The sequence below is a fragment of the Mauremys mutica genome, chromosome 5, assembly GCF_020497125.1.
Source record: "Mauremys mutica isolate MM-2020 ecotype Southern chromosome 5, ASM2049712v1, whole genome shotgun sequence".
Taxonomy (NCBI): Eukaryota; Metazoa; Chordata; order Testudines; family Geoemydidae; genus Mauremys; species Mauremys mutica.
The window spans coordinates 141,340,444-141,368,371 of record NC_059076.1 but is presented as its reverse complement, the minus strand read 5'-3'; the positions used below and the strand labels follow the sequence as shown (position 1 = coordinate 141,368,371).

General features: G+C 56.0%; 1 protein-coding gene across 1 annotated transcript; it reads right to left on the bottom strand.

Annotated features, from left to right (window-relative positions):
• Nucleotides 1-1,260: 1,260 nt before the first annotated feature.
• CDC25B (cell division cycle 25B) lies at nucleotides 1,261-27,928 on the bottom strand. Its single transcript, XM_045018970.1, has 16 exons — nucleotides 27,672-27,928; nucleotides 23,976-24,103; nucleotides 22,173-22,224; nucleotides 15,931-15,972; nucleotides 15,167-15,203; nucleotides 14,403-14,513; nucleotides 13,716-13,835; nucleotides 12,941-13,078; nucleotides 12,373-12,447; nucleotides 11,065-11,241; nucleotides 9,688-9,783; nucleotides 8,995-9,057; nucleotides 8,351-8,449; nucleotides 7,711-7,844; nucleotides 6,367-6,478; nucleotides 1,261-5,455 (listed from the first exon to the last, which is right to left on the bottom strand). Exons 1-16 carry the CDS (start codon nucleotides 27,854-27,856, stop codon nucleotides 5,315-5,317), a joined length of 1,710 nt encoding a protein of 569 aa, XP_044874905.1. The 5' UTR covers nucleotides 27,857-27,928; the 3' UTR covers nucleotides 1,261-5,314.

Sequence of the window (27,928 nt, the reverse complement as noted above, 5' to 3'; positions counted from 1 at the left end):
ATGGAGCCACGTGAAATCCTGCCTCCTTTGGCTAAGGATGTAAGAGACACACGCCGAGATGCAACGGGCCCAGGGAATTTACAAGGAGTTGGCTTGCTGCTGTGATTTAAAACTTTAAAAAAAATTACTCATGAGCTGAGATTTAACGTCACTGCCTCCACACTAAAGCTAGGCAGGAATCCCCATCTCCCCCCTTATGCCCTTTAAGCATTACAGACCAGGAATCCAAGTGACTCGGAGTTTGTATGGAGACAGGGAGAGTCGCTAAGGTGGGGTAGGTGCAAATCAGGCCTTAAATAGCCTAGCTGCTGAGATCACACCTGTGCCTTTAGTTCAGTCTGCACGGGAAGCCGAGGCCCTTACAGCAGCAGGTTTCAGATTTCCCGCATCCCCCATCACCCCACGCTGAAGCCCAGCACAAAGTCCAGGCACTATCTCAACACCTTGGGTTGGCCCTGGGGCTACAGTGAAGCTGCACCCAGCTGTACGAATGTCATTCCACCGTTACCTGGTGGAGACCTTCCTGACTCTGGAGCCCGCTGAGCTCAGACGGGTTTGCACCTGCCACCTGGGCCACTGCATGTACAAAAGGGAGTGGAGTTACCACCACAGCTTGCAATCCGGGCAGGTGCACCAAGCCGGATCCTGTGCAAATTCCCCTTAAAGTAAGGGCCCAGGGCCCCACTATCCTTGCCCAGAATTCCCTTCCTTGGGGACCCTGCCCATCCCAGAAATCGTGGGGTGGGGAGTCCTGTGTGGAGCTTGGAAAGTATGTTGGAACCTTTTATGGTCGCTGCCTGCCTCCCTGCAGACTTGCAGGATTGCAAGGAATTCACAGGCTTGACACTGCAGAAGCTGCTACACCTCTCTAGACCGTAAAGCACCCTGGAGCACTGCAGAAATAAAGGGCAGCCTGAAGGTTCATGCAATTGTTTGCACCGGGTGTGTGAAAGTGGAGGTGAAGTGCTACCAGTTCCGAACAGCAGGGCCTTACCCCAGCAAGCTATTCCGTGCCCCTGCCGCAGGGCTGTAGTGGAAGTTTGCTCTGGGTGTGGCTACATCAGTGCAGTTTTGCACCTGTGCAGTTTTCACAAGAGTTTGTACATGTGCAGCCGGATTCTCCTGGTACAAAGCCAGCAAAGTCAATGGACTTACATGGATTGAAGAACAAACTCAAGGAACCTGACCTGACAAGCCTCTTCCCTGGGTCGCGGACAGTTGAAGCTCAAGGATGCTGGAGACTGATCGCACAAGGACTTTTGACCCAGAGGTTTATTTTTCTCGTGGTTACACATCACTGCGTAGGAAACCAGGTGTCTCCTCTCCCCAGACATAGAAAAGTAAGTCACAAAGGGGGTGTAAACCTTTTAACACAAATGTACAGACAAAAGAAAACAAAGCAATCACACCGCTCACAATATCCAACCCCCTGCAATCAGCCTCAGTCCAATGAGTCTCCTGTACAACTCGGGTAGCACCCACCTGATCGGTCAGGGCAGAGCACTGCTATGTTAAAGGCAGGAAATTTACACTGAAGGGTAGTTTGGGAAACACCAAGCCCAATTCTCTGCTGCCTTGCACCTCACGATGTCATTTGCACCAGTGTAAACGCGGATCGGGTAGCATTTCCATGGTGCGGGCCAGATCGGTTTAAAGCTTGAGTCAATGGCATTGCTTCATACTTACGCTGGAAGGTGCGGGATCAGAATCCAGCCCACTGTGTCATTTACGCCTCTACCTCCATAGAGGGTTTTATTCTTGTTGCATCCACGAGTGACTGATTTGATCATTTGTACAAATCGACATTGGAAATGTTTGGGTCATAAATATACATGAAAGATAACCCTGGAAGCCCTCCCCACACACTACATTAAAAAAAAATCGCTTAACATATTTGGAAATAGCATTATTAAAATACAAAATCTGTTAAATAATTAAAAAACAACAACACCACATACACACCTGGCATCAGATGCAATCGAAGAGTTAATGTTCCCAATGATTCAGAACTCAGATTGGTGCAGGAGGCACAGCCTGATCTCGCCTCACCTTTCACAGGACACCATCCTCCCTCTGACTCCAGTGCAGTCACTTCTGATTTACGCTGGAGCAAGCAGGGCACTCGGCCCTTACTCAGGCACAAAGCTACAGCTGGTCTTGCTCTTTGGGGGCAAATTCGGTTTAAGTGCTTTTCCCACATTGCTGCTGAATCCCGGTGTGGGCATCCCAGTGCTTCTAGTTTCTTGCTATTAAGTTAGATCAGGGGTCCCCAACCTGGTGCCCGCGGGCACCATGCATCCTGCCAGCGATCGAGCATCCGCCGAAGCGACACCTCTGGATGACGCCGCTTGCCGCCAACAAGCAACGTCATCCAGAGGCAGTGCTGCCGAATTTCGGCGGCATTTCGGCAGATGCTCGACCGCCGCCATGGTCCTTCATCTGGCGCTTGTCAGACGAAAAGGCTGGGGACCACTGAGTTAGATTCAATACTTAGGCAGCGCCAGAGAGGCCAACACAGCCCTAGCTGCCCAGGATGATCACAGAACAGGGGATTGAAGCGTTTCTCCCAGGTGGTTTTAGTACATGGCTATTCAGAGACTGCAGGATTCCGTGTTTTGCAGCCTGTTTTTCATCAGGCCAATTCCCACTAGTTATTACCCATTAGATACACCTGAAGTCAGGTTCCTACGGTTTCAATGCAATTACACTCATGGAGCATCGGCCACAGAATTCCACTGGTCATGGAGACAACACAAGCCCACAACAAGCTCCCCGAAGGGCGTTTTTACCGCTCGCCCTGGTGCAAAGACGGGTCAGTATTTGTGGAAGGGGGTCAGATACTACAGTGATGGGCAGCAGCGTCAAATCCTAAAACCCAGAGATGGGGAAACGGAGGCACCAAGAGGTTAAAGCCCTAATTCAGATCTAAATTTACCCTGATGCAAATCTGGATTGACCCCACTGAAGTCAATGGAGCTAAATTGGGTTTTCACACCTGTAATTAAAAGGAGACTCAGGCCCAGAGCCTACCCCAGGAACAAAACCAAGGTGGCCCTGACTTCCCCAGGCTTGGCTCTAACCACCAGACTTCGCTGCCTCCCTGATCTCAGCAGTGTGATGTAGAGGGAGGAAGCAGAGACAATCCTAAGGCTGCAGAGCATCCCCACCTCCCCTGTGGGGAAGAGAAGGTGGCTGGTTTCAGCTAACCAAGGCCCCCTGGAGCTAGCAATACTGCAGCCTAGCAGGACCGCCGCTGTCCAGAGGTTTGATGCTTTGCTACCCTCTGATCTAGCTGCCTCGTGGGTTTTGCTTTCAGTCAGGTCCCAAATCGTGCACAGCAGCATTGCCTCAGGCAGAAGTTGGTATTTCCACCTTGTGCCACAAACAGGCACCTAGGTGTGACCTTGAAGGAGTTACGGGAACGGTTTCTGACCCCAAGAGCAGACAAAATAAGAGCTGGCTCCAGCTGAGTCCAAGCCATTCTGCCCACCCCAACTGATTTTATCCGTTTCCTAAATCCCCAACTCTGAATACGACAACAGGAATCAAACTCTCTTCTCATCACCATCGCAGGGCCAGGGCCTGGAAAGGCGCCGTGAGCATCTGGTGTCAACCTCTACTTTTTTCAGTCTTGCAGATAATTCACCTTCCAAGTCACATCGCTCCGATTACCATCTTGCTTCTCCATTTTTGAGCCCTGCCTGTCTCCCCCCAACTCCCCCATACTGGTCACTTCACAAAACAAGTTACTGCCCAGAAGAGGGGGGGGCTTTTAAATGAGGGTCACGAACAGACTGGATGTCGGGGTGCAGCGGGGTAGCCATGACAGAGTGGCTATATTGCAATCACTCAGCGCGGCCCGTGCACATCTCAATACCCTGGTTTGTTTGGCTGGTGGTGCCCGTCCATCCCCTTCACATTCTCAGCCTGTTCCTGCCATTGTGGGGTCTGAGCCGCTCCCAGCAAGGCCGCTGGGCCCTCTCCCTCGCTCTCCGCTTAAATCGATGCCAATGACGTTAACAGCCAGGCCTATTCACGGCTAGAGACAGGCGAGTGCTTCAGGGGACGCCAGGGCTCTATCATGCTGGGGTGTCGCTCTAGCTGTTGGAGACTGTGGCTGCTGACGTCGGGCGGGCGGGAGTGAGCTGGCAATCGGCAGGGGACGACGGGTCTAAGATCTGCCATGGCAGAGCCGAGGGGATCTGGAAGATTCGTCACTGGGGAGCTGGAAATTCCCCACTCGCCGCCCAAGCGAGTGTGGAGCCGGCTTGACGGGGAGCTGGATATTGGCCTTTGGTTCCGGCCCTGACGAGTGGAAGAGATGGGATTTGAAAAGGCACTGGGGCCCCTCTGTCTAGCAGAGCTTTTTTTCAGCACTGAATTTGGCAAATCCTGGAGCTTTTCCCAGTCCCTGAGGCCTCTCTTTTTAGCCCCCTCACCCCGCCCCCGGAGCATTCCCGCTCTTGGCCATGATTTAAATAACGCATGTAAGATTAAAAGGACAAACCACATCCCTCGCTAAGGCAGCAATCCATGCTGCACCCAAGGGCCATGCGGCTCCAGGAGGCCCTAGAAGACTGAACTGGGCAGAAATGAAGATCTCAGTCAAGCACGACCTTCCCCCGAGGCAGCTCCAGATTGCATTTGATTGGTTTAACCTTTCAAGAGACTGAAGACACAACAGCTTGTTGACACACACAGCCACACTCAGAACAGCTTTCGGGGAGGCTTGATTCAACACTCACACCTCTCGCGGCAATTGATGGATGCTCGACAGCATCCTGGTTTTCACCTCAAGGCAGTGCAGGTGCCACTGCAGATGCTGAAAGATGATCCCACCAATCAGGTCAGAGGATAGTCGCCATTTGAAACACGCAGACTTGGACAGCTTCAACCCGACCCTTCCATGGTACCTGAAATATCCAGCCTAGCTTCCATCTCCAGTGCAACCACCCGTTCATGGAGGAGCTGGGTCAACCTCAGAGCTACAAATCCTACCCCCCGGGCAGGAGTTTCACAGCATGGAGACGGCAATGAGCCCGGGGATTCGGAAGCCCTTGAGTGCCACACAGTTCTGTTGATACGGGAGGTATGTGCGGTTATGGGAGGTATGTGCATGTGTTACTCTGTTCCATGGCTTCCTGGCCAAGGAGTGGATGGATCGCCAACCGTGTCCGAAGAAACTGGCTCAGCAGAACGGTTCTCACCTTGGGAACCAGCCCCAGCCATGCGGCAAGGTGCGGCAAGTCTCTCTTCAATGCATGTGGCAGTCGCCCTGTGGCCCCCCCGCCCCGCCCCAGCTTCCCCGGGCCCCTTAGAAGTTCTTGAGGCGGCTGTACAGCTCCCGCTTGCTCTTCTCGCCTGCCCACGTGCGGCTCTTCTGACGGAACTTCCGCAGGTCCTCCTTGAAGTCCTCGTGGTGCATGGGGCGGTAGTCCCGAGGCTCGCAGTGTGCCTGGGGGCAGACGCACAGGGCTCGTGTTAACGGAATGGCCAACCGCCCGCAGGGTGACCCCAAGCAGGGGCCGAGCCCCTTCCCACCCACAACTCCGCTACAGTCAGGAGCCCCTTGGAACAGCCGTTGGTTTACCTGCTAAGAGCGACCACACGTACAGCAGTGGCTAAACCCGGCGACAATGCCAGGAGGCCGGATATCTCCCCAAGCCCCTTTCTCGATCGCCACAGGGCCCAAGGCACTGCAGCCAGACTGCTCTTGGCCCCGTCCTCGGTCCCCTTCACAGGCCAATCAACTAGCCTCAGACGCTGGCTCCTTTGCTGGCTTCCTGCAGCCACCTGGAAATCACCCTCTTTGGTTTTTAAACTCGCCAGGGACTCGGTCACCACCAGCCCCGCTCACAAGGCCTCTCCTTCAACCTCACACCCCATAATGCCCACACCCCACGACCTCACACCCCATAATGCCCCAGTTCCCAGGGTGGGGAAACGCAGCGGCTCTTGTGACTCGAGCTCCCCCAGTCTCTGTACAGTGAGTCACTTCCCTTCTCTAAGCCTCACTTTGAGACCCGTCCCGCTCTCCAGGTCCCCTTATTCCGCCGTTACGCGGCGCTCAACCGCAGGCTCTGCATGGGCTCAGTGTCTGGAGGTTTTAAACAGACCCTCTTGCTTCCAGGATACCGGCTGTCCCCATTCCAGAAGGTGAATGCGCCGGTGCACGGAAGATATTTTGGTGCAGGCTATCGCCACCTGGCATCTGCGAACCTTGGAAAAGGTAGCACAAGCCTTAGTCACAGACACTCGGCTATGCTTCCCGTAGCACCAGTGGGTGCCCCCCGCAGACGAGGGCAGTGCTTCTGGGATAGACAGACAGACATGCTTCGCTGACCGGGAAACGCTGCCATGACTTACTTGGTACTGTGGGAAGAATTCTTTGTATCCTCCTTTCAAGATGTACAGTTCAGGATAGTGCAGGTTGGGGTACTCGTTGCACGCCCGATCTTTTTCCCTGACAAACCGGCACCTGCGAGACACAGAAGCATGAGGTTACAGATCATCTGACTTGGTTTAATTTTGCGCACACAAGGGTCTGCGTTGAATGCCATTGTGCCATGGCATGACTGGGCCAGATCCTTAGCTAGCTGCTCTGATGTCAGAGCTGGGCCAGTGTACATTGGACTGAGGATCTGGCCCACAGCTTTCCATAACACCTATGACCCAAACACATTCGGGCTGTGAAATGCAGCCACCCCTGGGGTGGAATGTGACAGCAGCACTACACAATCCCTTCAGTTCTTCCCTCACTCAGCTACGGACTTCAGTGGCATCGCTCCTGGTCTATGCTGGTTTGAGACGGGTCAGGCCTAGTGTCTGGAAGAGGATGTAGCCTGAGGTGGAAGCTGCAGGGAGAATCGTAGAGTTGGGATTCACCCAAGCCAGGAGCGGTTGAGAGCTCCGATTCTTTCTGTCCTCTCCCAACAGGACAGGCTACTCCATTCGGACAGCAAGACCACAGAGCTGTGGTTGCTTACAGGACCACAAGCCTATGGACAACAGAGTCCGGAAGCCTAGATCCAGCAGGCCGGGGAGCCACATGCGGCTCTTCAGAAGTTCATATGCGGCTCCTTGTATAGGCACCGACTCCGGGGCTGGAGCTACAGGCGTCAACTTTCCAATGGGCCGGGGGTGCTCATTGCTCAGCCCCTGGCTCTGCCACAGGCCCTGCCCCCACTCCACCCCTTCCCGAGCCTGCCATGCCCTCGCTCCTCCCACCCCCGCCCCCAGCACGCCACAAAACAGCTGATCGGGAGGTGCGGAGAGGGAGGGGGAGGTGCGGATCAGCAGGAGGTGCTGGGAGCGGCGGGGTGGGGGTGTGTGTGGGGGGTAAATTCTGGCTCCTTCTCAGGCTGCCACCCCCTGCCGTAGGCGAGTCTCTGTCATTTAGTCTTGTACGTCCATCTGTCAACACACACGTTTCTTGGGGCCCCGACGGCTCAGGGATGGATTAGCCGCTTTGTTCCCATCCCAACATCTTGGGGTCTCTAATTTGGTGGGGTGGCATCACTAGGCCAGGGATCGTTCAAACAATTCACAACTGGTACAGTCAAACTGGGTCCTTAAACAACCCCCCGCAACCACATCGTTTCAAGCGCTTTGAAGTACCCCAGTGTCTCTACAGAGCCCCCAGGCTCTGTGGCCAGTCGACACGGGTGTTTTGAGGACGGGTCGCACCCACGCAGCCTGTGGCCCACTTACATTCTGGGACCCCTCTCCGAAGAAAATTCACAGTGGAATATCACGATCACCCTCTTCTGCACGTCCAAGGGGACGATGGGGTTCCTCAGCAGGAAGTCCTCTATGTCCTGCTCCAGCGGCAGGTTCACAGCCCCCTGGAGAAAAGGGCAATTCCCTGTCAGAGGGAGCAGGAAAGACCCTCCCCTTTTCCACTAACCCAGAGTTGCAGCAGGAGGTGTAAAATCCTACAGGACCACGGAAATCTAAGAAAACGAGACCCGATTCCCCGCGCCACTGCGCATCACTCAGCCTGTGCAATGGGTGAACAATGCTACACAACCGGCATTTCCCAATGGCAGTGTTCACATCCACCATTGTTATCTGCCCCTGGGGTCTCTGTCCAGTGCCCACAAACCCACTAAGCACCTGTACCCCCAATCAAGTGAAGGGAATTTGCAGGAGCTCAGCATCGTGAAGAGAATCAGCCCACTTGTTTGGGTGCCTAGAGTTTGGCGCTTGCGTTTCAGCGTTTCTGCTTGAAGGATTGACCCCGGGTCACGGAGGAGAGCGGAACTGCCCAGCGCTGGCTCCAGTCTCACACCACTAGGCCATTCTGCCTCTCAAGGTTAAACAGAGAGAGAAACAAGGCAGCGGTTCTGACCTTGATGTGACCCCCTTCATATTCGTAGGGATACCGGCAGTCCACGATGACACAGTTCTCAATGAGGCTGTTGAACTGGCCGTTCAGCACGGCCACCATCTGCAGCGGAGAGAAGAAAAGCACGCGGTCGCTTGACGCGGGACTGTGCCGTTCCACTGGCGGAAACAAGCCCCCGCTGCCCCAGGGCCCGGTCCTACTGCCACTGTTCAGGCTAACGGCTGGAGTTCTGACTCTGGGCTGCAGAATCAGGCCTAGGCCCGTGATGGTCACAGGGAGGGCTGCAGGGCGTCACGGCGAAGTCACGGAGCAGATTTAGTACAAGTCATGGGTATAATGGCTGCTCACTGCACATGAGGGGGAACCAGCCAGCCGCAGCAGCACCCTCCGCCCCGGCGCTGTTACCCTAATCCCAGCCGGTTAAGGAGGGGAGGGAGAGAGGGAGGGGCCGGAAAGCAGGACACAGTGGACAGAGCTTGCCGTCCATCTGTCCCACGCCCGAGGGGTTCCCCTCCACACTGGGGAGGGGACCCACTCTGAGCCTTCCTGCAGGAAGCAAGTCAGACAAAACAAGAAATCAGTATCTGGACCTTTTTACTGCACTGTGATACACCTGCAGCCCTAGTCCCGATCAGCTGCCTCCTTACCATTTCTGGGGAGATGTATTTCAAGTCCTGATGTCTCCCTTCCACAGTCTGTAGAAGATACGCCTACAACAAAGGGGCAGTTAGCGACCCGTTAACCTCTTTCCTCGTGGGATTTATCCAGAGCTGGGGTGATGGGTTTTAGAGTATTTCCCAGCATTCTGAACAATACCTTAGATCAGAACTCTATAAAGGGACACTATCAATTCAAGTTTACATTTTTAGAAGAGTTTTATTAAAACTCATTAAGACCAAAAGAATCATCCCTTTACCACTCCGAGGCAGACAGTCGTTTCAAACCAAACGTTCGTCGGTGGGGTTTGAAATCCCAAAGTGGGACCAATTCTGCCCTCTCTCCTGTTGTAATTGTACAACTGGGGTGGAGCTTGCACCATTTTGATCTGGCAGCTTTTATAAAGTTGGCCTGGGTGTAAAGGAAGGGGCAAGATGGGAGAATCCACCGCCCTTGTCTTGTCTGTAAAATGCCAGCACGATTCACAAACAGGCATTTCTTTCCATTTGGGCAATGACATTAGACTGGTCTGTTTCACGTCAGTGTCTAGTCCGTTTCATGGCCCAGCAAGGGCAGGTGCTACTGAGTTTCCAACACAGCCCAGGGAAGGGTTCAATAACTTTTGAGGGCAGGCTTTGATTTAGTACAAAGGGGTTTTTCTTCTCTCTCTTCCCCCACAATACCTTTGAGAAGTCCCCGATGAGTTCTCGGTGATCATTATCCAAGATGTTCTCGATCTCATCATGGCAGAAGGATCTGGAGCGCAACAGCCTTGATTTCTAGGAGGAAACCGAGACCAGATGTCAAATCAGCACTGAGAGCCTTCTACAAGAACTCAGCTAGCAGTTCTGGGCGGAGGAACCCCGGGGTGGAGGGTCTGGCCTGGGCTAGGCAGGAGCTCAGACAGGACGATCAGAATGCTCCCGCCGATTGCAAGGCCAGAAGGGACCATTGTGACCATCTAGTCTGACCTCCTGCCTAGCCCAGGCCAGAGACCTGCCCCATGGTAATCCCTAGAGCCGAGCCGTTAGACAAACAGCCCAGATTGATTCAAAAGTTGTCAGGGATGGAAAATCCACCATGACCCTGGGTAAATTGTTCCACCTGGCCCTAAAGATTGGGTTGAACAGACACAACGGTCACAGACATTTATGCTCCCAGTACAGATACTTGGATCACCACCAATCCTTGCCAGATTTTGCAGCTATATGGTTAATCCGGTTTGGTCCATCCTGGTTTTAATCACATGGGGGTGCCAGAATCTAAAGAGGCAAGAAGCCTGCCGCCTTCAACTCATGTGATCAGCCCCATAGAAGTCAGTGGGTCTGGATCACTCCCCTCCAGTGCCTTGAATTTTGTGTAATTCCTTAGACTCGTGCACCACGAGCGAGAGACAGGGACAGCAGCAGGAGCGCAGGGTTCTGCTACAGGAGCATCTCACAGCTGCTTCGCGGGAGCGCCAGGGAGGACACCCAGCAGCCAAGTACCAGGCTCACAAGGGCTGCAACAGCGCTTGACAGCGACTCGTCTCGGCTGTAGCTCTTAGATCTCACCCGCCCCGTTTTCCTAGCTGCTCCTTGTTGCCATCTGCGGGCGACAGGCCGGAGCGCACATGGGCTATGCGGAGGTTGGAGATTCCAGCTGGGTTACAGCAGAGAATCGCTTGCTCCTCCCAGGACGGCAGGAGGAGGGAAGAATGAAGAAAAACCAATCTGGGAGGTGCAGGGCATGGGGAAAACACCCCCCATTTAAGGGGGCAGCACCCCTCGATTTCTGAAGCGCTGGCGCCCATGTTCCAGTGCTGCGGGAGAAGGACATACGACATGGCGGAGCTAGCCAAGAGGCTTCCCCCTACCACCCACTGATTTCCAGATGGCCGGCTGGGCCATTCCAGATGCCTGCAGTACAGCCCTAGCTGCTGAAGGCTTTGGGGGGGGAAGGGAGGTCTCGAGGCATACCCCAGTATGTCTGGTAACCAGCCCTCCCTGGGCTGGGCTGGAGCCAGGGAATGGAGAGGGAGGAGATCTCCCTGGCCCCAAGTCCGTCTCCGTATCACCTACCGGCTCCTCCGCCTTCTCCTCGATCGGGGTGCCAGCCACGCTCTTCCGCCTCTTGGTTTTGACCGGAGTGTCTTTGTCCTGCGGCCTGTCCAGCCGCTTCAGGATGGGCCGGATCACGCTGCTGGGCATGGAGGGGGACCTGAAGAGCTGGCGACATTTGCTGGGTCTCACCGACCTCTGCACGGACGAGAGCGAGCTGCGGTTAGAGCCTCATTCTGGCCTCTCGCTCACCCCTGGGCACGGAGCAGCCGTTTGCCGCGGCCTGGGAGGCGCGGGCCTTGTGTGCCCCATTTCACATTCACGGGGGTGGTAGTTTGACCCAAGCAGGCCAATTTTAGCTTCACACTCGGTTTAGGAGACGCCAAAAGGCCACGGGCCTAATTCTGCTCCCAGCCACACCCCTGCGGGGGGAGCGACTCCGATTTGGTGTCAGTGGGGCTCAGGGAGGAGAAGGACCCAGCCCCCCACCGCTTGGCCCTTGCTCCATGCACACCAACTGCCTTTACAGAAAGGCCTCCCACCGGGTCGGGGTGTGTGTGAGGGGTGGGGTCTCCTAACCCAGCTCTCAGCACAGGGTGTGAAAACAAAATACCCCGCCCCCCGCCCTCTCTGCAACCACAATAGTAGCCTGAGAGATCCCTTAGTCCGGGGCAACCTGAGCCTGAGAAGGAGCCAGAATTTACCAATGTACCTTGTCAAAGAGCCACAGTAACATTTCAGCAGCCCCACCCCCCCATCTGCTACTCCCCTCCAGCCCCCCCAATCAGCGCCCCCCCTCCCACCCACTGCAATGTGCAGTGCACAGGAGCAAGAACATGGCAGGCTCGGGGGAGGGAAGGGGTGGAGTGGGGGCAGGGCCTGTGGCAGAGCCAGGGGTTGAGCAGTGAGCACCCCCCGGCCCGTTGGAAAGTTGGCGCCTGTAGCTCCAGCCCCGGAGTTGGTACCTAGACAAGGAGCCGCCTGTGGCTCGGAGCCACCCCGGCCTTAGACTCCAACAGGTCACTACGGTCAGTGTCTCGCACGCACAGACACCCTCCTGGTCACCGATTCCCATCTGGGCCAGGCTAGCAGTGACCTCAGCTCACGCCATCCAGTGACTATGGCGGAGGGAGGAAGGTGCCAGGAGTCTCAATCCAGCTGCCTGTGGTGAGGCGTCCTCAGACTGACCCCAGCACGTCAGCAGAGAGCACCCGGGGGCCCCTTCGGAGCAAGGGGAGCACAGTCTCCAGGCTGGCTCGCCTGGCACCTTTCACCCCCGCCAGCTCGCTGGGAGGAGCGGCCCCGACCCTGCGCCAGGCTCCCACATACCAGATCAGCGCCTTCCTTTTTCACCAGTGGGGCAGTCAGCAGGTTCTCCATCCCCGGCGGCACGTCCGCCTCGTTCTGAGGAAGAGGCAGCGGGATCACAGAGAGAGAAAGCGAACGCATGAGGCAATGGGTTCCCACCAGCCCCATCCCATCCTCCCCTCTTGGCAGGGAGAACGAGACAGGAGTTGGCAAATCACAAGCTACTGAGGGGCTGCAGGAGCCAGACAGACCCTGTGGTTCTCAGAAGGGGCCAGAGGGTTTCCCTAAAACCCGCTCTCCGCAGATCGCTAGCTGTATTCGCCCCACTAACATTCATTTGCGATTCAGGTCATCCAGACGGCGTGTGGTGGATCTTCAGACAGCCCCTGCCCGAGGGAGGCGAGGAAGGAGCGAGGGGCTGGCTGGCAGCGCATGAGCCAGGGGGACGGGGTTGGGCTCCATTTCGGAGCAGGATGGGAGCACAGGCTCCCGAAGCCAGTGCTCCCCAAGCTACAATCCAGCAGGCCGCAGGAGCAGCCGGGGTGCAGGAGGTTAGGGGGCCGCGAAGGACGATCCGCGCACGCTGTACCTTCAGCTCCTCCTCGTCCAGGATCTCCATAAACCCATCGTCCTCTTCGTCGGTCACGAAGGAGGTGAGGGAGGAGCGGCGCAGGCACACTGGGCTCTCGGCTTCCACCCCCATGTTCTCCTTCTCGGGGGTGCCACACTGGGGAGCACACAGCAAAGGGGGAGGGGTTAGAGCGCGCCTGGGGCCCGCAGACTGAGCAGGAGCTGGCTGGCCGTGGGACCTGCCGTGACGCTGGGCTCTGAGGGAGGGAGGGAGGCCTCCTCTGGCAAAGGAGGTGTGCAACTGGGGACAAGCCACCAGGAAGTGCAAAGCCAGGGCACGAGACGCGGCCCCAAGCTGCAGCAATTAGGGATCCCAAAGCACGGAGCTAGCTTGCTGCCTGCCAGGTGCTGCCGGAGAACGGGACAGATCCTGGCCTGGTACCTCCTTCACCTCCCGTCCCAGACAGTCACTATTAGACACGGACTGTACCCTGCCCCAGAAACAGCTGCATTTCAGCCATGGGCAGGTCCTGTATTTACACATCTCCACCCGGGGCCCATCAGGCAGCACGGGTGTTATGGAGATGATGGGGATTCATCCAGAGGGACCCTGCGTCAGCTTCACAGGTGCAGGCTCCCGGGCGCTGGTATCACCACATTAACAGCAGGTGTTAAGTGCAGCTGGTATCACTGGTGGTGGGGCCTCCCTTGGCTATGCTCCAGGTCTCCCCATTACGGCCAGGCACCCCCACACCTTATCCCACCCCCATCCCCCACCCCAGGCCTGCGCTCACCAGGAGGTCCGGGGCGGAGTTTGGTCTCTGTGCAAAAGGGTCCTTCTCGCTGCTGCCATCGAAGGGGTGAAGCCGGCTGTGATTGGTGGGCCTCAGCGGGATCTTAAATACAAACCCTGCCTGCAAAGGCAAAAGGCCTGAACGTTACCCGACCGGGGAGGCACTCCACGGGCATTTCGCCCAGCCCTTCCGGGCCACCCGCGCTCAGAGTGCTCGCCAGCAACACGCCCTCCGAGCAGGACGCAGCCCCGGCTTGAGTGGACATGACTCAGTCGCCAGCGCCGAAGGGCTTGTGCCACGGACACCGGCTCCCCGGGCCAGGGCACGACGGTTCGCGGAGGACAGGGGCTAAGCCCCACCTGCCTGAGACCAGCCCTTTTCTGGGCTCGCGAGATGGGAGGGTCAGGCTGATCAGAAAGGGGCTGCCACTGGAGGGGTGAAGGGGGTGGAGCTAAAAGGCTTGGGATGAAACTGAGCAGAGAATTCAAGCTGAGTATCTGGGAACATCTCCAGAAGGCGAGACCCCTTCATGCTTCAGCGGGAACTAGATGGGACGCGGCCCCAAGGACCGGGCTGTAAGGGACAAGCCCACCCAGCTCCTTCCTTCAGTGGTGGGGCTGGGACAGGTCTTGGAATCTGATCTCCCGTCACATCCCCCGTCCGTCCCGTCTCTGCCTCCCGACTCACATTCTCCTTGTTCTCTTTCCGGCGCGAGGGCCGGTCGTGTGTCTCCGGGCTGCTGAACTCCTTGGCGTTGGAAGTGTTTTTCAGGGCAGGGCTGGTGCCCAGGAGCCTCTCCTGGAGAAGAGGAGGGAGAGATCATCAAACCTGCTGCCGCACAGGCTCCTGCCACCACTCAGAAGCTGAGACTGGCCAACAGGGGATGGATCACTCAGTCATTACCTGTTAGGGTCACTCCCTCTGGGGCACCTGGCACTGGCCACTGTCGGCAGACAGGACACTGGGCTGGATGGACCTTTGGTCTGACTCAGTCTGGCCACTCTTATGGCCTCTCCAGGGGCCACAGTTCTGACACAGGTTTGGCATTAGTGGGTCACCTATTTCCCCACTTCAGCGCAGCACCTGGGGGCTCTTTCTACCCCACCCAAGCACGTGACTGGGGACTGACCCATTGTGTGTGCTGGATGCTGCTCCCTTCAGAGCCCATCACGGACGCTTGTAGCCCAGAGACAGGAAAGGGGGGGTAGGGGAAGTAGCAATGCGCCCACCCCTTAAGAGATGAGCTGCACCCCCCAAACCCTGAATCCCTCCCCTCTGTCATGGGCCAGCAGCCGTGGGCTCCTCCCAGGCCAGATCTCCTTGGCCAGCACAGCAGCCAGCCAGCACCAGTCACCCTGGGCAGCAGGTCACAAGCTGTCGCCCTGGGGTTTCCCCGAAGCCGGCGCTTCCGGCCGTGCAGTCAGATCCGCAGAGGGGAGACAGGGACTCACCGGCAGGGAGTGGATCCTCCGGACGGGGAATCTTTTGCTAAAAAGACAAAGCAGGAAAAGGTGTTGGGTGGTGGTCGGCTATGTGGCAGAGCATCCTTCTGCAGTCCCCTGCCAGAGGCTGTGTCCTGAACCCACCCTCCCCTTCCCGCTCAGGCCCCAAAAGCCACCAAGAGACCCTGCAAGAACTGACCAGTGCAGGCAACCCCCCAGCTAACCAGCTCTCACAAGTGACCCTCCCAAAATGTACAGGGCAGGGGAAGCAAATTTCTGTGGCAGGAGGGGCAGCGCTAGGGGGAAATCGACATAGATGGGTTTGATTCTCCGATGCACGAATGAAGGCTGCTTTACACCATTGCGGCAGCGTGAGGGGCTCTCAGATCAGAACCGGGTTGCCGTCACACTCAGCATTAAGGCCTTTCCTTTTAGCGATCAACGCTCTGAACACGGCAAGGTGGGAGAAAAGCTCTCGAGAGGGCAAACAGCCGCTGCCTCCTGCCACGCCGGCAGGACAGCAATGGATGTGGGCTGTGTGTTGGCAGCTGGACGCTGCCAGAGGTTTGTTAGGGAGCCGATCAACCCTGCCCCACGTGGGAAATAAAGGCCGAATGACCAGATCCGCACGGAGGAGCTGGGCTCTTCCCTTCCCCGGGGTGCAGCATGCATGTGGGGGCGCAGCACAGGGAGGAGAGATTGCGGAGGATAAAAATCAGGCTTTACACATTTTTAGCACGAGGAGGGAAGAAAAGAAAGGTCAGTGCACTTACCCTTTGACAACTCTTCCCGATTCCAGAACTGCTTTCTCAAAGCTGCAGGAGGAGAGGGAGGAGCCGCGTGTTACGTTCATGTTCACACAAGCAAAGGGCCCGCATCTGAGCCAACGTACAGTGGCCCTGGCTGCCCAGGGAGAGGTTAAGGGGGGGGTTTAACTCCCGGGCCCAGTTCTGCCACCCTTCCTCACACTGAGCCGCTCACTCCACAAGCAGGAGCCCAGGGAGCAGCGCCGTACTCCACGCACCCAGTGACTAAGCCATCTGGCCCAACACGGCTTCACAGCTGGTGAAAGGAGAGGGGGACAGTGCGGGAGGGAGGGAGACAGCTCCAAAAAGCAAATGAGAAGCGATCTGGTCCATGGGTCTGAACTCCATCACCCTGCTTCCCTTCATCCCCTCTAACGCCTCCGGCCCCACAATCCAGCCAGGGAAGCTGCGTAACAGAAGGATGGTGATGGTTTCGAGTACGGCACAGGCCGGACGCCTGGGTTCCAGTCCCAGCGCTGCTCGAGGTCATAACAGCCAAGGTTGCCAGTGGCTACTGATTTCGGGCATCTGAATCTGGGCCTGCGGGATGCTGTGCACCCACTGACTTCAGATGGAGCTGGGGGGCAGGAAATCAGGCATCCCAAAGACTGTTTGCATATTTATATGAAGAAAAAAAAAACCATCAGGCCTAAGCTGGCACAAGTTGCACATCCTAAACACAGAAGCCCCCAGAATTTGAGGCCACTTTCCGCGTCGTGCCTGTCAGCCTGCAAGATTGTAACGCCCCAACATACAGACGAGGGCCCTGGCTGCATGTGGGGTTAAGCCGTGTTTGAGTACAGCTGATGTCAGCCAGGTTTAAACCCTTGTGGGGGCAGGTCCTTAAAGGGACGCTGGCTCCCTGTGCGCGCGAGCCGTGTCGTGCCACTTGAGTTACGGAGCACGGATTAATTCAACGCCCGCCGAACAACCGGGTGGGCTTGGAGAAAAACAATCCAAGAAGTCGCCGCGGCTGCCGCTGACCTAGTTCTGATTCACATGAAGTGAAATCAAAGCTTGGCTGGGCGGGGCGCGGGAGGGGGGCCTCTCTGAAGCCAGCCGGGGACAAAGCTCGCCCAGAAAGGAAGCCAATAAAAACGCCTTTTGTGAGCCGGAGAGTGGGGGCATTTCTATAGCAACGGGCCTGAAGCGGCTGCTTTCCACCTGTATGTAAATGGGGGCCCTGGTGGGAGGGGGGTGTCTGTCAGATCAAGGCCCCAGGCCTGACCTGAGCAGCTGGTCGGGAGCGGTGAAGTGTGGCTGCACAATGGGAGAGGGCTGCCACTCAGCACATGCCACAGTGCCCAGCCCCAATTCATTCAGGAGGGGAGGAGTGGGGGGGCTGCAACCTTTGGACTCTCTCCCTTGTGGAATTCAATCCTCCAGCCTGCCTAGCAACGCCTGGATCACCTGGTAACCCAGGGGGCTCCCGCTAGCCGGAGTGCAGGCATGTGGCAGAGCCGCCCCAGGAACCATCTGTTCACCTCCACCCCGGAGTTCCACATTCTGCAGCACATCTGGGGCGGGGGGACTCCTCCCAAACCGTCAGAGCAGGTGCGAGGGGGAAAGGGTAAGTGAGGGATCGAGGGAGGAGAGCAGCTGCTCGGCCAGATGCAGCCGCCTTTTTTAAAAATGTAAGATGTCAATCAAAATAGACAATAGAGCTTCCAAGGGCCCAGGAGGGTCCCCGATCACCCGGCTCGCATGCAGCGTGTGCAGCTGTTGACGCCAGTGCAAAGCAGTTTCAGAGTGAAACACTTGGTGCTTGTTTTAACCAGGACTAAACCCCCCTCCCCAGATCTAACACCTGCACGCAGCATCTCACGCTCACGGCCAGGTCTCCAGCTGTTTGGACCATGGGTACTGTGCTATAGAACTGGTTATGTTTTGGCTATATATAGTGTACGTTTTATAGTCAAAATTAAGGTATTACAACAAATAAATAGAATAGTAAATACTAGTATTGCCATTTTATTTTTATGCCTTGTGAGTAACAAACAGGATTTTGTCTGTGTCTATGTTAATTAAATTAGAAAAATTTCAGAGGCCCAGGCCCCAATATGGAAACGGACAGTTACAAAATTTAGTAAGGTCTAATTTATGATGCCTTTTTTGTTTAACATAAAACACTGCTATTTGTTACCTTTTGAAGGTCTCTGCAAAGAACGGTTTGTGTGAATGAGGAATGTATGCATCAGGTGTAAAGGCCATTTTTGAAGCCAGATGACCAAAAAAATAAAAAATAAAAAAACGGAAAAGACTCAAAAAATGCCAACACACATCCGTGGCTGAGGAGGGGCAGACTGATGACCTTAAAATGAAAGCTAGCACCCTTAAAACACAAAATAATTAAATCAAAACCAAACAAAATAACCCTCTCAAAAATAGTTTAAGCCACCAAAACACAACACCAATTAAAAAATAACCAATCACAAACTAACACAGCAAAATCCATAAACTTCTCACACACCCCCCCACACCCCTATAAAAACAAAATGCTTTGCCATAAAACTTTGGGGTCGTCTTGCCACTACTCCAAAAGCATCCAATCGCAACCAACAAAGCCCGGCTCCCCTCTGCAACCAATCTGGCTGGCCACTAAATGAATCCAAACTTCAAACTAATAACTATAAACATCAACTAGCAAAACTATGTGCATAATGTATGTATACATCTAGAGAACTAAAAAGCATATGCTAATTGCTATATTCTCAATAAGTGTGGCATGTTGCCTTTTCCCCTATATAAAAAAAAAAAATCTCCTGTGCTCTGTTTAAGCATAACACAGTGGCCCCGTTCAGAACAGCCCTCAACCACAACAGGAATCCTGAGCCATTCAAGAGGAGGGACTTTCAAGAGCAAATGCAGAACTACCACCCCCAAGACAATTGTTAACAGGAACTCAGGCAGCCACAGGCAGCAGCAAACTGCAGTGTGTGAGAAAGAGCAGACCACAGTGACCACCATGCCACCTTCATCTGGCTCGAGTGGTGGGTTTAAGATCCCCTCCTCCTTTTACTGCCTTCACACCTGAACCCAACTGGGGAGGAATTTTGGAGATGCTGTCCAGGACCTTGGATGTCACCAGGGAGAGCAGTTACTCCACATTTACACCTGTGTAACCAATCTGGCCCAGCAACAGTGCCATAAAACACCTAAGTGAGTGCTAGTGCTCCCTTTGATTTCCTGTGTGCAATCGATTCCGCCTCCGAGTTCTGTTTGAAGCAGAGCCCGACTCAGACTGTTGGGGGAGTTGCACAAGGGATGAACTTGGCCCGTGATCTTCCTACAGGTAGCTGGTTTCTGAACTCCAAGAAAGATTTCAGACTCTGATAGCCACAGCCCAGAGGGCCTAATTGCTCCATCCCTTCATCCCAGTATGAAGCTGATGCAACTCCAGTGAAGTAACACAGGACAATCCGGCACAGAGATCTTTAAGCTCAACTTGAAAACAAAAGCTTATGTCCAGAACAGAATAACTAACCCCAATTTCCAGGCTCAAATCTCAAAGGGACTGGAAAGAACCCTCTGCCCATATACATCTATTGAAAGTCTGAGCTCTAGGTTCATCAGTGCCCAGGAACCCCTTGGGTCTGCTCTACACTACAGACCAATATCAGTATATCTACATCACTCTGGGGTGTGAAAAATCCACCCCCCTGAGCAATGGAGTTGCACCGACCTAACCCCCCTTGTAGACAGCGCCAGAGCCGGCTTTAGGAAGTGCGGGGCCCAATTCGAACATTTTCGGCGGGGCCCCGGCAGGGATGACTAAAAAAAAAAAAATGTAAAAAAAAGCCTTTCATTTCTTAGCAACGGGTTCTCTGTAAAAAGTTCTGCTTTAAGGGATGTGCCACAGTATGTATATTTTGTACCAATAGGGTTACCATACGTCCGTATTTTTAAAAATTCCTCCCGGATGGCGATTTAAGAACCAAAAAGCTGGACATGTCCGGGAAAATACGGCTGTATGTTAACCCGACCTAAAGTTCTTTTTTAAAAAGATGGGCCTGAACTAGAAATGAGCTCCGTGTCACATGTGTGGGTCCCCACCACTCCCTGGGGGTGTGCTAGGGTGACCAGATGTCCTGATTTTATAGGGACAGTCCCGATTTTTGGGTCTTTTTCTTATATAGGATCCTACTACCCCCCACCCCCTGTTCCAATTTTTCACACTTGCTGTCTGGTCACCCTAGGGTGTGCACAGGTGTGGGTCCCAGCTGTTCCCTGCCCCTCTCATTGAAGCAGGTGTGCAGGGTTACTGCCCTGGGAACTGCAGGGCACCAGTGGACATGGGGCTGGCTGGAGGCAGAGCAGGGGCTGACTGGAGGTAGGGTCTGGCTGCAAGCAGGGCAAGGGCTGTGGGGCTGGCTGGAGACAGGGGGATGTGGGGTGGGCTGGCTGGCTTCAGGCAGGGCCGCAGAGGGGTGCGGCAGGGGTTGGCAGGGCTGGAGACAGAGGAGTGCGGGACTGGCTGGCTTCAGGCAGGGGCGTGTGGCAGGGGTTGTCTGGAGACAGGGCAGGAGGTGCGGGGCTGGCTGCAGGCAGGGGCTGGGTGCAGGCAGGGGGTGTGGGTACAGGGGGTACAGCCCACCCTGTACGGTAAGTGCCTCCTCCTCCTCCCTCCCCCACCAGGGTAGCAGCAGCAGCCCGGGGCTCGAGGGCTATTTAAAGGGCCCGTGGCTCCCCTGCTTCCACCGCCCCAGCCCTTTAAATAGCCACGGGAGCCCTGGGGAAGCGGCAGGGCTCTGGGGGCTATTTAAAGGACTGGGGCAGCAGAGGCAGCTGGAGCCCCCTGCTACCCCAGGACTCTGGGGGTTATTTAAAGGGCCCGGGGCTCCCCTGCTTCTACCACCCCGGCCCTTTAAATAGCCGCGGGAGCCCTGGGGAAGCGGCGGGGTTCCAGGGGCTATTTAAAGGGCCGTGGCAGTAGAAGCAAGGGGAGCCTCAGACTTTTTAAATAGCCTCCAGGGCTCCAGCAGTGGGGCTCTGGTGGCAATTTAAAGGGCCTGAGGCTCCAGGCCCTTTAAATTGCCCCCTGGAGAAGCTGGGCCACCCCGGTACAGCGCACTGGCAGGGCTTGGGTGCGGGGCCCTCTTAGGCGCGGGGCCCGATTCGGGGGAATTGGTTGAATTGGCCTAAAGCCGGCCCTGGACAGCGCTATGTGGATCAGAGAGCTTCTCCCACCAACACAGTTCCCACCTCTCAAGGAGGCGGATTAACTACACTCTCCCATCGGCGCAGAGTCTTCGTTAAAGCGCTGTAGCCGCCCGATGCGGCGTTTTAAACCACAGGTGCCAGATGGCTTTGGAGAGATGCCGGTCGTCCCTTTACGGACTTGCCGAGGCCTCATCTGTGCATGGATACCCTGGCCACCAGCTATCAGCACCAGAAGAGTTTGCAGCAAGGCCTGGGGAATGCAGCATCAGAAGTGAAGACACCACCACCAGTTCTGTCTGCAGGTATGTCTACACTAGGAACGCTATCACAGTGATGCAGCTGCACTGCGGTCGCATAGACACTTTCTTCAGCATCAGGAGAGTTCTTCCATTGCTGTGGTTAATCCACCTCTCTGAGAGGCAGTAGCTAGGTTGATGTCCACTCCTTCCTCTCCCCGGCTTCTCCCCAAAATGGACTAAGCTCACATGTGGACAATTGTTGGAAAAGTAGATCCAATTTCAACTTCACTTTATACTGGATGACAGGAGTCCACCACTACTGCAATGCAGCCACCTCTGGGGTGGAACACAGAAGCTGTTGAACAGCACCCAGCAACACTTCACACTACAGTTTGGGACAGGAATTGATAGAGGGGGGAATACAGGGAGACAGAATGGAATGACTTCAAAACAGGGTTTGCAGAAAGTGTCCTGCCTTTAAAGGCAACCCACAAGCTCACCTCTGATTTGACAGCTGGCACCTCCAGCAGCATAGCACCCCCTAGTGATGCACTGATTTAGTGCTGCCTTCCCGAGACAAGCACCAGTCCTGAGTCACCACCATCACCTTGGGCAGCATCTAGGTTTACTTGGGTGTCTCCCATCCAAGAATTAACCTGACTGGTCCCTGCTTAGCGAAGCATCCCAGGATCACAGCACAAGGTATATGTACCCAAACTCCTACGTTAACCCTTAAAACTCCTTAAAGCTATACTGTAGCTCCCTCTTTTCCAGGGGTTAAGTGACAAGGACAAGGAGACATGAACTTACACTTCTTCAAAGGGTTCTGGGTCCAGCTGTCCAGGCGAATCCAGCCCAACTCCTGTGCAAATGAAACACCCCTGGGTAAGAACCTAGGAAAGCGGAGGTGAGGGCCGAGCAGCAGCGAGGGTGCAAAACCTCAGCTTCCTTCACATACATTTCATCTCTTGGGGAGAGGTGAACGGCAGCAGGGAGAAGGCAGATACTGCCAGGTCTGCCGACTTCTCCACCAAGCTGCCCACAAGCCAAGCCGAGATGGATTTAAAGTTCTTTGCGATTAGGGGAACCAAGCGCACTAGCCCTTGCTGTTCCTTCCAAGGTTAAATTAAACCTCCCCCGGTTAATTAGTCAAATGTCATCTCCATTTTATAGACTGGGGAAGCGACCTGCCCACAGCCACACAGCAAGTCAGTGGCAAGCTGAGAACAGAACCCAGGAGTCCTATCTCCCAGTCCCCATGGCTGCAGTCACAAGACCCACTCCCTCCCAGAGACAGGAATTGAACCCAGAAGTCCTGATGCCCTGTGCTCTGCAGCAGTCACTGCTCTCCACATAGGGAATAAGAGTCTTGTTCCATACGGTTGCTTCTCTGTCTCGCTTTCCCCAGTGTACAGAACGAAGGTTTCCTAGATTCCAACCTCTGCCCGCCCCAAACTCCCCCGTGGGCCAAGGGGGCTGGACAGCAGCTCCCCCCAGAGCCCACAGTGCAGGAGGTGCCAGGAGCTGCTGCCTTCTCCCAGAGGGATTGCTTTAATCACACACCCCCCTCCACCACATCAATGGTTTCCCTTATCTGGAGATGGCCAATAACTTAAAGGCAAGCCAGGCTCATTTCTCCCCGCCACACCGCTCCAGCTGCAGGCAGCATTCCAGACAGATGGCTTAAACGCAGCTGAGAGCAGATTTCAACCCAGGGGGCAGGTCACTCAACCCAGATCATTTTTAGTGATAATAGTGTAAGCAAAACCCAGCCCAGGGGGCCTTTACCTGTCCATCCCTATTCCATGCATCGGAATTCAATCAGGCAAGGATTGGATCCCTAGGCACCCTTTCCCCTCCACTCAGAGCATCCCTGGCTTCCCGCGCTGGCTGGGGACCTGCTCTGGACCTTAGGAAGCATTACCTAGGGAGGTGGTGGAATCTCCTTCCTTAGAGGTTCTTAAGATCAGGCTTGACAAAGCCCTGGCTGGGATGATTTAGTTGGAGCTGGTCCTGCTTTGAGCAGGGGGTGGGACTAGGTGACCTCCCGAGGTCCCTTCCCACTCTGATATTCTAGGATTCTAGGAAGCTCCCAACAGGAAATGAAGGCTCTCCCCATAGGGAGGCGAGAGGGCCAAATGGAAGAGTGTCTCTTTAGCGGACGTCCCCCCACGACAGGGACAGCAAAGGCCGAGCCTAGACACGGCCGGGATCTGTTTAAACGGGAAGGAGTTCAGTTCCTGTGGCCGTGAGCTGCGGACAGCACGGCCCAGAGGCAGGCAATGTGTACGCATGCTTCAACCCCGAGCTGCAGCCCCCTGCGGGGCCAGTCCTGGGCCTCCCCCACACACAGCCTGGCCCATGCCGTTCGCTCCTCACACCCGGTCTGCAGCACGGTTCCCCCGCCACACTATTCCAGGCCTTGACATGCTTTGCCTGAGAGGCCCAGCGCTGCAAACCGCATGGTGGGTAAGCGGTACGAAGACATGGGAGACCTCCCCCTACACTCTCCAAAAGTCAATTGCACTTGGAGACCTGGCCCTGCCCCAGCGTCCAGGGACAAAAGCCAAGGGAGTGGCCCCACCCCCGTCCCCGCTCCACGGCAGCGCTGACCTGAATCCAAAGACTCGGACCACCCGGAGTCCTGCGACGACTCAGACGAGACGGAGTCCTGTGACAGCGAAGACCATTCGCTCCTGAAGCCGATCCCCAGCGTCTTCCTCTTTGGGGTGTCATATGGACTGGAGGGGGGGCAGAGAACACAATTACTCAGAAGCCAGCAGGCAAGCCAAGCAAGAGGCATGGTGACCCACCTAGGCGGAGGGCCAGCGGTTCGGCAAGGCACCCAGGTTCAGGACTCCTGGGTTTCTCTTACGCTAACCCCACCACGGACTCACTGGATCTTCAGCGAGTCTCTCACGCCTACGTTTTCTCAGGTGTCCACTGATTTTGGGTGCCCAACTTGAGGCACCCAGTGCTTGGTTTTCAGGAGATGCTGAAAAAAAAAAAAAAAAACCCAGGCCCCGCCTGCCCAACCCGAGACAGATTTAAGGCACCCAAAGTCAGCGGCGACTTTTGAAAATTTTGGACACCAGCCCCTCCTCATTGGTAAAATCGGCATAAGGCTATCGGCCACTTACATCTGCGGAGCTCCGCAGAGGGAGGCAGTGGAGGAGGGTGGGCTAGCTTGAAAGAATGGTTAGCTCTGAGCCAGAGATAATGGTGTTTAGCGCCCTTCCTGCAGGGACCTCCCAGTATTTTACAATCCTGGGGCAGGCCCCTTATCTCCACTTGCCGATATGGGAAGCCGAGGGGGCAGAGAGGAAGTGATTTGCTCCAAGTCAGAGATGGGCTCTGTGGCAGAGCGTCCATCTCCAGAGGATTAAAACAGGGCAGATCCTCAGCTGCCAAAGACGTCCATGGAGCGGGACACTGCTTTATACCCCCTGAAGGAGCTAGTCCAACACTTCTCAGCACCTGTCACTGGAAATGCCTGGCCAGGCCCTGCCCTGTTATAACTGCCTGAGCAGGGCGCTGTACGGTGGGGCCTCGTACACACGCTAACGAAGCCTCACAATAGCCATTAAAGAAGGTGGCTTTTCAGATGCAGCCGAGGAGCGAATATGGTTGTTCAGTCGAACGCCGCTGCCGCCGGGGCTGGGTGAGCCCCAGGAGTGAGTCAGACCCACTGTGTGGCTCTGGAAGAGCAGGAGTGCTCTGACGGCCAAGGGAATGAAATGAGGAGGAATAGGAACCTCAGGGGCTTGTGAAAATGCCTCCCAGCCCCTCACCACCACTGGCTTCTCTGCCAGAGGGGCTGGCACAGATGCAGGCTTCCTCTTGCGAAACCTGCAGGAGGCAGCTGGCCCAGCGTCTCCGCTCGCCCGGCTGTTCTGGAGGAGGCGATCTGTACACAGCCATGTGCTTAGAGACAGTGGCTCGGGATGCAAGAAACACACACACACACACACACACACACACACACACACACACACACACACACACTTTCTCTTCCCTGAAAAGTACAGTCCTGCCAGCCTCGCAGGTAAGCCTGCACCCCAGGGCACACACCCCTGATCAACCCGCCCCTCTGGGAAACAACCCTCCCAAACTCCCAGCCATGCAGAACAGAATCATCTCATCACTCACATGCAACCATCACAGTCACAGTCCTGGGGGTCAGATCTACGGGGGAGATGCCACAAGAGTTAGGGTCAACTCCTGACCCAACAAAGCCAAGGGGGGGATTGCCCAGGGTATCACTAGGATCAGGATCTGGCCCACAGCGAGCGCAGTTATCCAGAAGCCAGTAAGCAATACTGCCAGCGGCTTCAACAGGGCCAGGATTTCATCCCTTCATTCCCCGAACTCTCCCCCACCCCCTGGGAGGGGAAAAAAATAATTCTGCTGCGTGGAGCAGGATCCCTGACACCCGCCCGCCTGCTCAATGGAGAAGGGCCAAAGGTTGCTCTCAGTTATGGGGCTGTACGTCCCTACCACTGCACACATGGAACCTAGCACAGAGAATTCAGTTCACTCATCAGTTTGGGGACGGAGCTTGCAGGGTCTGCCAGTGAAACCAAGGAGAACTTTGCACCGATGCCTTTGGGGAGGGCAGGATCGGGCCCCTTAGCACCGCCCTGTGCAGAATATTCTCCTTCCCCCCACGAGCCCACTTGGAAGGGAAGCAAAGCGGCAGCGCTCGCAGAAAGCCTGCAGCTTCCTGCCTAGAGCCATTCTGAGCGGGCTGCTCCCACCCCGAGCCCACATGAGCAGCGGTTCTACAGCAAGGAACACACACAGCTCTGTCCCCCCTTGAACCAGGGCCCGGAAATAACATTCATTACCCCGCATGCAACTTCCCCCGCCCTGGCCTCAAAGCCAGCTTGGAAAAAAATCTGTTCCCGCGGGCCAGACCCTGAAAGGTCCTGCCTCAGTACAGGGTGCAAGGGGGATTTCACACCGCCCCTGAGCTCAGAAAAAGCAGGGCCAAGGGGGCCCCACTGCGGGGCTGCGATGGTTGGTTAGTTCTCCCCAGCGGGAGAAAAGAAGATTGGCTGGTTTTCAATGGTTTGCTCTGGGAATTATCGCCGGCCTGGGGAATGCAGCGCGTCAGACTAGATGATCGCAACGGTCCCCTATGAATCGGGGCATCACTAACGGGGCTCGATTGTGAGTGCACCCTGGCGCAAGACCGGACCCTGTGCGTGCACTGGCAGAGCTGGCACTGCCATCCCCGGCTCGGCCCTCAGACACACCAGGGCAGCGTCACTTCTTCTGGAGCAGGGTCTGAATCAGGCCTGCTTCGTTAACTTCCCAGCCACGCTCTTCCCTTCCCGGAAGAGCCGCATGGCGATCTGCCCTTCCCCCAGTGCAGGTAGGGCTGACAGCCCAGCCCTGCGCTCTGTTCTGGAACCCTCTTTGGGAGCCGGGACGGGGAACACATGCACCAGCTAAGCCCTGGGGCCTGCCCAGCTGGGGATCAGGGCCAGGGGCTGCTCTTGGGGTGGAGGGAATATTTTGCAGTTTGGCTATTTGATCCTGCACCCGCTGCATGGGTTCTCTGAAATACAACCCCAGCCCTTCACCCCCACAATACATTACAGACCCCCCCCATGCCACAGACCCAGCAGCCAAGTCATCTTCCTCCTCTCACCAACATATGTGATACACACACACAGTACACAGAATGCACTCACATCATACACACACTGACACAGAGTACATGCAATCCACCCCACTGCATACAATGCACCCACATCACCCACGCAGAATGAATGCAACGCACCCCCCCACACACAGTACATGCAATCCACCCCTTACCCCCCACTACATATAATGCAAGCAGAGTGCATGCAACGCACGATACACAGACATTGCATGCAATACACACGCACACTGCATGCAATACACACACACACAAATGAATGCAACGCAGCACCCCCCCACACACACACACACACAATACATGCAACCCACCCCTTCCCCTCCACTGCATACAATGCACCCACATCATCCACACACACACTGCATGCAGTGCCCGGTGTCACACACACACACACCCTGCATGCAGTGCCCGGGGACACACACACACACACCCTGCATGCAATGCCCGGGGACACACACACACACACCCTGCATGCAATGCCCGGGGACACACACACACACACACACACACACTGCATGCAGTGCCCGGGGGGACACACACACACACACACACACTGCATGCAGTGCCCGGGGGGACACACACACACACCCTGCATGCAATGCCCGGTGTCACACACACACACACACCGCAGCAGCGCTCACCTTCCCAGCCCGGCCAGGTTGTTGAGATTGAGGGTCAGGTTGGTGACCGGAGACAGGACCCCGGGCGCCGGCGGCAAGGGGCCGCTGCCCCCGCGGGGGAAGCCGCAGGGCAGCCGGGCCGGTCTCAGCGCCGCGCTCCTGCTCCGGGCAGGGCTGGCGCCGCCCGGGATGCGCTCTCCGTCCATGCGGAGCGGGGCGGAGCGGGGCAGCGCGGGGCCGGGGTGCTGCGGGGCCGGGCCGGGGCATGCGGCGCCGGG

Excerpts from the sequence above, each read along its gene's own strand:
- CDC25B (XM_045018970.1), bottom strand. The coding sequence starts at position 27,856 with ATGGACGGAGAGCGCATCCCGGGCGGCGCCAGCCCTGCCCGGAGCAGG. Across the intron at positions 13,836-14,402 it reads GGAAAGAGAACAAGGAGAAT|GCAGGGTTTGTATTTAAGAT; the intron begins GTGAGTCGGGAG and ends TTGCCTTTGCAG. Across the intron at positions 9,058-9,687 it reads TCATCGGGGACTTCTCAAAG|GCGTATCTTCTACAGACTGT; the intron begins GTATTGTGGGGG and ends CCTTTGTTGTAG.